Source organism: Hyaena hyaena, unplaced genomic scaffold (assembly GCF_003009895.1).
Source record: "Hyaena hyaena isolate Hyena2069 unplaced genomic scaffold, ASM300989v1 scaffold_108, whole genome shotgun sequence".
NCBI lineage: Eukaryota > Metazoa > Chordata > Mammalia > Carnivora > Hyaenidae > Hyaena > Hyaena hyaena.
Genome location: NW_024080741.1, coordinates 2,527,652 through 2,539,860, shown reverse-complemented (window position 1 = coordinate 2,539,860; position 12,209 = coordinate 2,527,652). Strand labels below are relative to the sequence as shown.

Below are 12,209 nucleotides of genomic sequence, written 5' to 3'. Positions count from 1 at the left end.
GCAGGGAGCTCTGGGGAGGGGGCCGGCACAGACGATGTGGAATGAGGCTGGGGTTCTGTGATCCTGCTGATGTGACTGATGGGCAAGGTAATAAGGAAATGGGGAGGGGGGCCAAGTCACCTCTTCTTTCACCAAGAAGACCACAAAGGCTATAGTTCACAGCTTCCCTAAGGTGGCTGCCATTTTCCCGTGCTGCTCTGTGAGGTCTACCCCCTATTCTCCCGGCACTATGGATACCTTGGAGGCAGGGGGCGGTACAGGAAGCTCCTTCTTCAGCTAGGAGGGCAAGTCCGGCTAGGTGGGATCATGGAGGCTCGCAGGAGCACACCGTGGGGGCTGGTCTGGATGGTAGAGGGTTTGGTGAAGCAGGCCGCGGACGGCTGGGAGATCGTCAGGATCTGAGGGCAAGAAAGGGGCGGTTCGGAGGCTGGGGCCCTGCTGGGCACCCGGTGCAGGGCTGCTGGGGCCGAAGCTCTCCCAGACTCACCCACGCCCAGCTCCTGCAGCAGGTTCTGGAACTCTGGCTCGGCCTCCAGCAGCTTCAGCAGATTGGTCGACTCCATCCGCTCAAGCTGCACCTCCCAGTACACGTAGATCTTCTGGTTGAACGTGACGTACACGAGGCAGGGGCTGTTGCGGCCCTCCTTGCAGGCATACAGGCCTGAGGGGTGTGGGGGTGAGATAAAGGTCAGAGAGTTCCAGTCCCAGTGCAGAAAGGCAGAGAACAAGAGGCAGGCCTTGAAGTCAGCAGTTTTGACCCTCCCACAGACGTCAAGCAGAAAGCTAAAAGCACTCTTTATTTTTTTTTTAAGTTTTCTAAATGTTAATTTATTTTTGAGAGAAAGAAAGAGACAGAGCTTGAGTGGGGAAGGGGCAGAGAAAGAGACACACACAGAATCTGAAGCCGGATCCAGGCTCTGAGCTATCAGCACAGAGCCTGATGCTGGGCTCGAACTCACGGACCTTGAGATCATGACCTGAGCTGCAGTCGGATGCTTAATCAACTGAGCCCTCAGGTGCCCTTAAAGGCCCTCTTTCTATTCCATCTGTGTTGGGAACTCAGTAAAATAGGTAAAATACCTGCCCCATTTCAGATATGAAAAAACACCACGAGGGGTGCCTAGGTGGCTCAGTTGGTTAAGTGTCCGACTTTGGCTCAGGTCATGATCTCACTGTTCGTGAGTTCAAGCCCCATATTGGGCTCTGTTCTGACAGCTCAGAGCCTAGAGCCTGCTTCGGATTCTGTCTCCCTCTCTCTCTGCTCCTCCCTCACTCATGTTCTGTCTCTCAAAAATAAATAAACATTAAAAAATTAAAAAAAAAAACAAAAACAAAAACAAAAAAGCAAAAACACCACGGGGCACCTGGGTGGCTCAGTCAGTTAAGCGTCCGACTTCAGCTCAGGTCATAATCTCATGGCTTGTGAGTCCTAGCCCCACGCTGGGCTCTGTGCTGACAGCTCAGAGCCTGGAACCTGCTTCAGACTCCGTCTCCCACCCCCCTCTCTCTGCCCCATCCTCTCTCTCTCTCTAAAAATAAATAAACATTAAAAAAATAAAACCCAGCATGCCTGGGTGGCTGACAGCTCAGAGCCTGGAGCCTGCTTCAGATTCTGTCTCTCTCTTGCTGTGGCCCTCCCCACTAGCATTCTGTCTCTCTCTCTCTCAAAAATAAACAAAAGTTAAAAAAAATAGGTGTTGAGTTATAGTACGATGGTTTAATAAGTTAAAAAAAAAAAACAAACCTGGCAGAACGGCCCCCAAAAGTGATTTGTTGATTTTCCCATCTTCGTGATAGCCTTGATGGAATGAGGGGTAGCCTTGGGAGTCCAAGGGGCAGATTAGCAAAACACGACCAGAAACTAAAGCTGGGGCCCTGTGACCCAACTCTTACTTTTGGTTCAGGTCATGATCTCCCGGTTTGTGAGCTCTCTCTGACAGCATGGAGCCTGCTGAGAGCCTCCTCTCTCTCTGCCCCTTCACTACTTGTGCACAAGCACTCTCTCTCTCTCTCTCTCACAAAAAAAATTTTTTTAATTAAAGTAAAAGGGGCACCTGGGTGGCTCAGTCAGTGAAGCGTCCCACTTAGCTCAAGTCATGATCTCACGGTTTGTGAGTTCGAGCCCTGCGTCCAGCTCTGTACTGACATCTCAGAGCCTGGAGCCTCCTTCAGATTCTGTGTGTGTGTCTCTCTCTCTGCCTCTCCCCTGCTCATGCTCCATCTCTATCTCTCTCTCAAAAATAAAATAAATATTTAAAAAAGAATTAAAAAAAAAAAGAAACTAAGGCTTCTCTTTGGCGGCAGTCCCTTCTTCAAAGGCATTTTAACCTTCCGGTCTACTGGCGTATGTACACCAGAGCGCTGTACAATCCTTACCAATTTAGCAACCAAAGATCTCCCTGTGTCACCTGAAAAAGCCAGGGCTGCTTTCCAAGTCCCAGATTTGGAATAAACGTGAATTGTCTGGGAGAATGCTCCTCACAAACTGTTGGCATGCTCAGATGGGAGAGAACTTTCTGATGCCTTCACGCATCCCTGACAGACAGATGATAAGAACTCATTCTTATCATTCTTTAAGAGATGCAGAGATGAGCTGTCAGTCTCTCACTCCTTATTTAAAACTGCAGAAGGCAATTTAGTACCCACCATCACCCTCTATCAAAAGTGCTGAAGAGCTCATTTGTTTATGCAGATGCACGTTAGGGGACACAGAGAGGGTAGAAATGAGAGGCGCATGAGTGTGGCTGGAGAGGGGCCGCGGGGCGGGGTCCCACCTGCACAGAAGGCTCGGATATTCTCATCCACTTGGAAGCGAACAACGGTGCGGTTGTGATCAATGATATACGTCTGTCCATCCCACGCACAGGCAACCACCTCCTCGTGCCCGTTGCCCTGGAGAAGGCCAGAGACAAGGATGCAGGGGTGGCCCGGAGCTGGCAAATAGAAGAGCACCCCTAACAATGGGGCTGGATGGAATATAAAGGAGCTGTGGACCCGGCTCTGGGTGACAAACGGCCAGCTGGGAAAGAAAGCAACCCTAAGCTTCCTACTGACCTTCCTCCGTCAGTCACCAAACAACTGATGAAGGAGACCCCATTATTCCCAATTTTATTTTATTTATTTATTTTTAAATGTCTTCTTTATTTCTGAGAGAGAGAGAGAGACAGCGTGAGTAGGGGAAGGTCAGAGAAAGAGGGAGATACAGAATCTGAAACAGTCTCCAGGCTCTGAGTTGGCTGTCAGCACAGAGCCCAATGCAGGGCTCAAACCCACGAGCCGTGAGATCATGACCTGAGCCGAAGTCGGACGCTTAACCAACTGAGCCACCCAGGTGCCCCTATTCCCAATTTTATAGGAAGGAAACTTCAGCTTATAGAAGTGAAGTCATGCCCACTCGTGGTCACTCAGCATAGAAGGGAGGCAGCACAGAATCAGGACTCAGGCCTGTTCTACCAGCTTCAAAGCCACGTGCCTCTTCTCCTAAACCATCACGCATGCACGCTGGCAGAAAAATTATAGAACGTACATCTGGAGTTGGAGCCAATAACTCACTCTGGACCCTAATAAATTACTTCTCTTTGGAGCCCTTGCTCCTGCCAGAAGGTGTCGCCGAGAGATGGCGCAGCAGTGCGGAGACGGTGCTCAACACTGAGGAATTAGGAGAAACAGACTCACCTGAGACGGAGTTAAGCGTGTCTGAAGAGACTTAGATAAAGATCGAGAGTGAACTGTGAAGTGAGAATGGCCTCGTTTAAATCACGTCTCTGCACGTGGAGAACGTAAGAATGTTCCTCTCACCGTGACATCCAGTTTCTCTAAGGCGAAAAGCTGGTGATCCACCTGCACCGACCACAGCAGCTTGTCTGCCTCCTCCATAAGCTTCAGCGTTCCTGCAGGGGGACAGGCAGGCTGGGGTGGGCAGGACGGGACCCCTGGGCGCACCCCACAGGCACACGGCATCCCGCCCCAGCGGGCACTCACCATCCAGGGTGCAGAGGGCAAAGAGGCCGGAGCCACCAGTCTCAGAGTTGTGGCCTGTGGGGGGGGGGGGGGGGGGGGGGGGGGGGGGGGGGGGGGGGGGGGGGGGGGGGGGGGGGGGGGGGGGGGGGGGGGGGGGGGGGGGGGGGGGGGGGGGGGGGGGGGGGGGGGGGGGGGGGGGGGGGGGGGGGGGGGGGGGGGGGGCAGAAGGGCAGGAAGAAGAAAATGTGAAGGGCAGGGGAAAGGCAGAGCACACAGGGTGAGGGGCAGGCCAAGGCAGGGAGGAAGGGAGGCCTCTGCGTCTCGCCTCTCCCGGGACTGATGCTTGCCCCTCAGCGCCCTTCTGTGTCCCCACCCCAAGTTCACCTCGTCTGATGTTGCCAATGAGGTGGGTGGAGACATTCTTGTTGTGGATGCGGCCGGAAGTCTGGTGCAACACGACATCTCTTGCAGCCGGGGTCTCCCTGGGGGGGATGTTGGGGGGAGAGCGTATGGGAGGAGGGATACTAAGTGGGGACCAAAGGAGCCTAATTCTCCAGGACCTTTGTGGCCCTGATCTCTGTAAGAGCTTCTAGGATGTGAGTTAGCCTGGAAATCTATTGCTGACACTGTCTGGCCCATGTGGCGAGTAGAAAAGTGAGGGACAAGGCTGCCAAGTTAGAATCTTGGAATCTCTTCCAGGTGCTACAAGGGTAAAGCCCAGGATTCCCTGGGTCCTTAATGGGGCAAAGGTGCCGTGCCAGGACCCAGCCAAAACAGCTCTGTCCACTGCAGACCCGCCCACGGCCACGTGCATCCAGAAACCCATCTGGATCCCGCCCACCCCACACCACCCCTGGGCCTGCACCCTTACCTACTGCCCTCCGGGGCCCCCTCAGGGGTAGGCGGGGGCCCGGTCTCCTTATTCCAGGTACACAGTAGTATGGCGTAAGCACAGCCCGGCTGAGATACCATCAGTTCAGGAACACCCAGGGGCCCTGGAGTCACTGAGAGACTGTCCACCTGCACCAGGGAACAGGGCCTTAAAGGGGGCCGGGCACAGAAGGAAGTGGGGCCCCGCAGAAAGCAGGAGAGACCAGTGGGCCGGGGGACCTGGGAACAGCACCCCGCGCTCGGAAAGCAACAGTAGGAGGAAGAATTCGAGTTCTCAGGGTTCCTGCCTGGTGCCATCGTCTCCACACAGCCCATCTGCTCTCCACTGTGCACGCCTCATCCAGGGTCCACACCCCGACACAGAGCACGTGGCACCCGCCAGCACACTCCCAACTCTTAGCCCGGTGCTCCTTCCTCCTTGCCTATTGTTAGTAATTTCCCCCCAAGATCCTGATTCAAAGCTCTCTTCGTTAGATTTCTCTCAACAAGGAGATCTTCCCTTCCTCCCACTCTAAATCCTGACCCAGCACTGTGCTCCCTAGAGGGCCCCTCCAGGAGGGCTTCCTTCCTGCTCTCCGGGCTCCCCGAGCCCCATGCTCAGCCTCTCACCTGACCCTCCAGCGTCCACTTCTTGAGTGACACCAGCTGCCCTGCTGGATGTTCAGTGCCCTCGCCCAGATCTTCCCAGCGGAAAGCCCGTACCACACGGTCCGTGTAACCGACCACCAGCTCGCAACACCCATCTCCATCTGTGGGTCCAGAGAGTAAGACGAGTTTGGAGCCACATGTGTGCTGGTCAGCTTGAATCCTGCAAACACGCCCTCCCCGCGCCCCTGCTAACACCACCAGCATGGGCTGTTACCCAGGACAACTTCAGACCCCAAGGGCTGTGCTAGTCACCTCAGACACTTTGTGCCATGCTTCTTCCCTCAGATACACGAGTGTCCTGAATCGTGCCACGTACCCAACCCCCCGCCTTCGTGGCAGCTTCTGGCCGAGACATCCATCGGCCCTATATCTGTAACGACTCACTCCCTTGCCACCTTCAGTGTCTGATCAAATGCCACCTTCCCAGCACGGACTTTCCAGACAACTCCATTTAGAACTGGTACCTCTGCTTCTATACCTGGACACTCTCTAGCCCCTTTCTGTGGCTTATTTTCTCTACGGCACTTACTGCCTTCTAATAAACTATTTAATCTTCTTAAAGCATTTTTTACACTGTTTGTTTTCTGTCCCTTCCTTGTAAAGGTCCAAGAAGGCAGTGATTTTTGTCCGTCTTATTCACTGCTGCAATCACAGTGCTTAGAATGATATCTAGTTTATAATGGGAGCTCAGTAACTCAACATAAGATGCATAATAATTGCACCCATGAATACTAACTACCTCCCTGAATCCCCTGAGATCTGCTCTACGACCCGTTGGCTCCTATTCCCCCCTGCTGCCTGCAGAGACAGCCATGCCCACCGATGTCGCTGATCAGCATGACCTTGGTATTGGCAGGGATGTGCTGCTTGAAGACTGGATGCTGGTCCTCTCCCATGAGGGTCTCGTGGTGCCCAGAAGCATCCAGGGCCTTAGCAGGCGTCAGATCATACAGGTGAAACCATCCCTCAGCACTCACCGCCACCACCAGGTTCTGGGAGAGGCAGAGGCATAGGAGGGATGGGCTGGGGAGGGAAGTTTGGGCACAAGCCTGGTCGTTAAAGCACGGAAGTGAGGGCTGAAGCCTTTAACTCTCAGCTGATTCCCAGCAGGAGATGGGGAGCAATCTAGGCAAAGCCTTGGAGTTCTACCAAGGTCCCAACGACCCCTAAAGTTCTTACCTTTCCTTTATTACAAACATCTCCAACCCCAACACAAGTCAGCTGTAAAGAAAAGGAGACACATGCTGAGGGAGACCAGTATCCCTAATCTCGGTGAAGCAATGAGAGGGTTTGCTAGCTACCATCATTTGCTGAAAACCTGTGCCATATGACCTACACTGATAGTTCGTGTTAATCTCGTTCTTGCACTGCTCTATGTCTGGTTTACCTAGAGAGCAGTATGGAGACCCCAAGTAGTTAAGACTGTCTGGGCTGAACAAGACAAAACAAAAGATACATCTAATACAGCCAATCTATCATATTTCTAGACTTATTCAAAGTATTACCCCCCATTTTGTACTATACTTTGTGAGAGCAGATGACCTGGGCAGTTTTTAAAGTACTAAGGTAGCCACTCTGAAACAGAAGATAAAAAACAACCCACAGCTGGGGGCGCACTGCCTGGCAGCTTCGCTCCCTGAATGAAATGAACCCCGAGGCAGAGGCTGGCTGAGTAGCTGGTGAACTGGGACACAATGGTGGGTGTCCGTGTGTCTTAGCCTTGATAGTCCCTGCACAGAGAGGATCCTTCTGCCCCTCATGGCCCAGGAAGTTGAATACTGACCATGCCCTGGCAGGAACAGGTGAGCCACGGGCGACTGTCATCACTCTTATACACGAACAGCTTCCCACTGGTGTCCCCCACCACCAGTTCATTTAACTTCAAACAGAGAGAGAGAGAAGACAGTGTTAGGATGGGATCCTAAGGAACCACCTGGATCTTTTCTCTAGGGGGCCCATACCGGGGACGTCACAAGACCTCAATTTGTATCTTCATCAACTTTAGTAAAAATCTTTTGCAAACAAGCCACAGTTTCCCAGAGTTTCTTTTTTCTTTTAAAAAAAATTGTTGACGTTTATTTTCAGAGAGCAAGCGTGAGTTTGATCACAGGGAGGGATAGAGAGAGAGGGAGAGAAAGAATCCCAAACAGGTTCCTCATTATCAGTGTGGAGCCTGATGAACCTGATATGGACTTGAACTCATGAACCATGAGATCATGGCCTGGTCTGAAATCAAGAGCTGAAATTAACCGACTGAGCCACCTGGGCACGCCTCCCCGAATTTCTTTATTTCCCTGTGGGTGTGGGTGTGGGTGTGTGTGTGTGTGTGTCAGAGGAGGATGGCAGAATGGGGCAACACGGAACCTATGACTCTTCCCAGAAAAGTCTGACAACTTGAACAGCTCCGTGACCTGCTTGCCTGATTTCAGCTCTTCCAATCTGTCCACTGCCAATGGGACATGTTTTGAAAACAACCCCGAACATTGAACTTTTGGAAAACTGAACTTCAGACCACGTACTTAATCAAGGGCCAAATAAAAAGACAAGGTCAGCTCTGGGGGCCCTCCTTCCTCTAGCAACACCTTTTGATCTTGATGTGTATGAGTGAGTGAACACCCAGGGGATGGAGGTGCCGGAGGGGACAGCATGAAGGGGTTGCTGGCGTCAGCCTCCTCTGCGTTCTGGGCCTCTGGCGCCCCCAAGTGGTGGCCAAGCTCTCAGGAGGGGTCTTCCTGCATGGAGCCTCTTCCTATTTGTATCTGGGTACCCCATTTCCCAGCCAGTCCGCAAAGGCTGCCCGCCTTTCCAGTGGTTAACAGTGATAACAAGGTAGCACCCAACCCTGTTTCCATAAATAGCTGTCCGATGTCCCCTGGTGGGGAGTGGGAGGGTGGTGGGGAGAGAAGGAGTGGAGGCAACACCCTCTTCTTAGTCTCAAAATAGTGAATATCAGATTCTCAAGATATTTCATTCTAAAGGCAACAAAGACATAACAGATCAAAAATAAGGACAAGTTAAAAATGAATTGGGATTTATCAATGATTTACTTGATTTGAATCTCATAAAATATCTTCTCTATTTATTTTTAATAGTTATGGGAATGTTATTGTATTATATAATGTTATACTGGTGTGAATATGAGATCACAGAAGCATAAAACAAGAAGCATAAAACACTAAGCTCTCTCCACCTGACGTTTCCATTTTGGCTGCTCCAGAGGACTGTGGCAGACACACAGGGGACAGGCTGCATAGCACAAAGGCTCCGTGCAGCTGCCTGCATTTGAATCAGGCTCTCTATGCTTACATTTTTTCACCCATAAAACAAAGATCGTAAGGGTATCTACCGCATAAAGTTGTTGCAAGAATTGAGCCAACGGAAGATGGCCTTTAAAACACTGACTGGCAGGGACATCTGGGTGGCTCAGTCGGTGGTTAAGTGTCTGACTTGGGCTCAGGTCATGGTCACAGTTTGTGGACTCTGTGCTGAGAGCTCAAAGCCTGGAGCCTCCTTCAGAATCTGTGTCTCCCTCTCTCTCTGCTTCTCCCCCACTAGCATTCTGTCTCTCTTTCTCTCTCTCCCTCAAAAATGAATAAACAAACAAACAAAAACAGTGACTGGCATACAGCAAGCACTAATACCAGGTGGTTTTCAGCCTCTAGTTAAAAGGCCTCCGTGGCTAGGGACCCTAGTATCTTTCGTACAATTCATTCTTTTTTATACATTCATTCAGCAAATGCCATAGTCCATACCATCACGTCAGAAAATGTTTACTTTTCTCTTAAATTTAACTTAATTAAAACAATTTTTTTTTTAATGTTTTTACATTTTTGAGAAAGAGTGTGTGCAGGGGAGGGGCAGAAAGAGAGAGGAGGACGAAGGATCTGAAGTGAGTTCTGTGCTAAGAGATATGGGGCCCAAACTCATGAAGCATGAGATCATGACCTGACCTGAAATCAGACACTTAACTGACTGAGCCACCCAGGCGCCCCAAATTTAATTTAATTTAAGAGAAAGAGAGAGAGTGTGTGTGAGTGGAGGAGAGGGGCACAGAAAGAGAAGAGAGAATCCCGAGCAGGCTCCATGCTCAGCAAGGACCCCAGCACAGGGCTTGAACCCATGACCCTGGGATCATGACCTGAGCCGAAATCAAGAGCTGGAAGCTCAACTGACTGAGCCACCCAGGCGCCCTGATAAATGTTTAATTACTAGACAATTAACAAAAAGATTTTTTTTAAGAAACAGAGAAAAATCAGAACGAAAGAGAATGCTCAGTCAGCCTTTGAATTTTCAGTAGACAATAAATTAGGGGTACAAAGATAAATGCCACAGACTCCCTGCTGAGGGGGACCTTACAGTTTTAACAAGAACGCAGACACAGGTATGGTAAGAGCAGTGACCTAGTATGTGGTCCAGCCAGGCAATGACAAGCAAGACCGGCAATGACAGTGAGGCAATGGCTGGCCTCCTGCAAGTGGATATTTCCAAAATAGCCCATCTGCTTTCCAGCAGCGACAATGCTTCCTAGCAGTTCGGCTTCCCTGTGGCTGATCCCGGCTCTGGCCTCTGGAGGTCACTCACCGACACTAAGAAACCCCAGCTGGAGAGTACTGTCACCATAAAATAGTAAAGGAGACAGGAGAAGAGATCTTTGACCTGCTACAGTCTTCTAGAGCCTTTCCCCTGATGTAGCCAGGCTTCTATGGGCAGCCCTACAAGGGTGTGCATTCTATCCCTGGCTTCCCCTGCCACTTACCAGGAAACAAATTAGTTTCAGGGAACTTCAGGCTAATGATTTATTAGGATGAAATAAGTCTTTTTCCTGCCCCAAATGCTGAACGAATAACAATATTTCTATCCACACTCATGCAGGCTGAATGTACCACATACATACATATATATATACCACTAGGCAACAATCTCAACTACTTGCTCTTCTTTCATTATATTTATCAATAACATGCAAAGCCCTTCAAAATTGCTTTACTAATCACATTTGCTTTCCATTACAACCCTCATTTATTCAACAAACATCTGAGTACCTACTATGTGCCTGGCACAATTTAAGTGTTGGGAATATAGCAGTGAAAAAGCAGATAAAAAAATCCCTAGACTTATGGATCTTACAACTCAGGGTTTAAAAAAAAAAAAAGTAGTACAATATATCTAATATTGTAGAACTGGGTGTATTAGTGCAATCTACTCAGAAAGTATAATTTCCAAAAAAGCTGATGCCGTGAAGCTATGAAAAAAGGCAGGTATTTTTCCCCTTTAAACAAAAAAAGACCATCAGATAACTTGGGAACTCATGCATGCCTAAAGCCACTCTGTTAATTTACTATTTGAAAATGCCTCTCTGGATTTTCTCATAAAATTGTACTGCTTAGCATATTAAATGTGAAAGCCCGAAAAAAAAAATACAAACTTACGAGAATAACTCCTTCCTTCTTACAGGGAGCAGAGCCAAAAGAGGCCTCATAAAATATCTTCTCTATCACAGCACAAAGGAGGCTGCCGGTATGTTTTAGCCCTTCTCACTCCCACCCCCACTCAGGGAAGAGAGGACGGCAATAAGGTGCTTTCCATTAAAAATAGGAAATAATGGATGAAAACATAGTCTATTAAGACTGTCTCACACCAGCAACAGCCCCCACCCTCTCTGATGCTCCACCTAGGAACTCTTTACGTATTTTCTTTAATGCACCTCTTTACATTTTGTTGTTCTTGTGACTATCACCCCAGCTGTGAGCTAGCTGAGGGCTGGGACTGTCTTGTTCATTTTGGAATTCCCAGACTATAGCAGAGTCCTTGGCACACAAGGGGCACTTGAATAAACATTTGCAGAAACAGAATCAAATACTAACAACACTTAACACTTGGTGTTAACTGTGTGCCAGGCAAAGTTCTACCTGCTTTATCTCTACGAATGCATTTAAATAACGAGAAAAAGAACAACCGCGGAGATGAAACGGTAGATGTCTACTGTTTTTGTAATTCAACCAAGGTGAGGTGACTTCACGTTGCCATACACCTACTGTACTATGTGGAAAAGGCATTACTGAAACCCTGCATTATGAATGGGGTGGTCGGGGTGTAGAAGCAGAAAAGTACAGCAGTGTATGCCGGCGCAAGGGGCCACGTGTAAGAGCAGCAAAGCAGCATTTTCAGCTTATCTGGAGGCTTCGAAAGGTAAACTTATTTGAGGTGAGGGCCCTGCATAACGAAAGAAGCAGTGAGCCGGGTTATCTGGCCACCGGTTTACCAGGCTCCTACTGTGAACAAGTTACTGACTTAGGCAAAGGATCAGTTACCTATGCCCCTAAAAGAAAACCAGACCAGGGAACCAGTGCAGTTCAGACCTGACGCCCACGCACGTAAGCTATCTGCCAGTTCTCCTCAGGCCACCGCGCACGCGCGCCGCTCACACCGCACGCCTAGGGCGGCTTCTCCACTTCCCTGGCCCCGCCCCACTCTGGCGCAGAGCCGGGCCGCGTCTCTCCCAGTGCGCATGCACTGACCGTATCGTTGTCGACGTCCCCCAGGCAGATCGCGTGCGGGAAGAGGCTCCCACTAAATTCCAGGGCCACGCGTTGCACGTAGCTAACCGACCTCATCTCACTTGCAAGGGCCGAGGGACCGGGGAGGTCCGCCAAATGTTCCCCGAGAGCCGCCCGAGCGGAAGGCCAGCCAGAGCGGAAAGTTACGTCAAC

The 12,209-nt window shown here is 50.2% G+C and overlaps 1 protein-coding gene across 4 annotated transcripts in view; it reads right to left on the bottom strand.

Annotated features, from left to right (window-relative positions):
* Nucleotides 1-12,209, bottom strand: part of ITFG2 (integrin alpha FG-GAP repeat containing 2) — a 24,364-nt gene extending 12,155 nt beyond the window's left edge. For all 4 annotated transcript variants that reach the window (XM_039236324.1, XM_039236323.1, XM_039236325.1 and 1 more), the window contains exons 1-12: nt 12,018-12,209; nt 7,283-7,378; nt 6,679-6,720; nt 6,320-6,491; nt 5,461-5,600; nt 4,832-4,980; nt 4,345-4,442; nt 3,982-4,035; nt 3,799-3,890; nt 2,775-2,892; nt 488-661; nt 238-398 (exon numbers count right to left, since the gene is read on the bottom strand). In XM_039236324.1, coding sequence (XP_039092255.1) covers nt 295-398; nt 488-661; nt 2,775-2,892; nt 3,799-3,890; nt 3,982-4,035; nt 4,345-4,442; nt 4,832-4,980; nt 5,461-5,600; nt 6,320-6,491; nt 6,679-6,720; nt 7,283-7,378; nt 12,018-12,113 — 1,335 coding nt within the window. In that variant the 5' untranslated portion in view covers nt 12,114-12,209 and the 3' untranslated portion in view covers nt 238-294. The remainder of the gene's footprint in view (nt 1-237; nt 399-487; nt 662-2,774; nt 2,893-3,798; nt 3,891-3,981; nt 4,036-4,344; nt 4,443-4,831; nt 4,981-5,460; nt 5,601-6,319; nt 6,492-6,678; nt 6,721-7,282; nt 7,379-12,017) is intronic.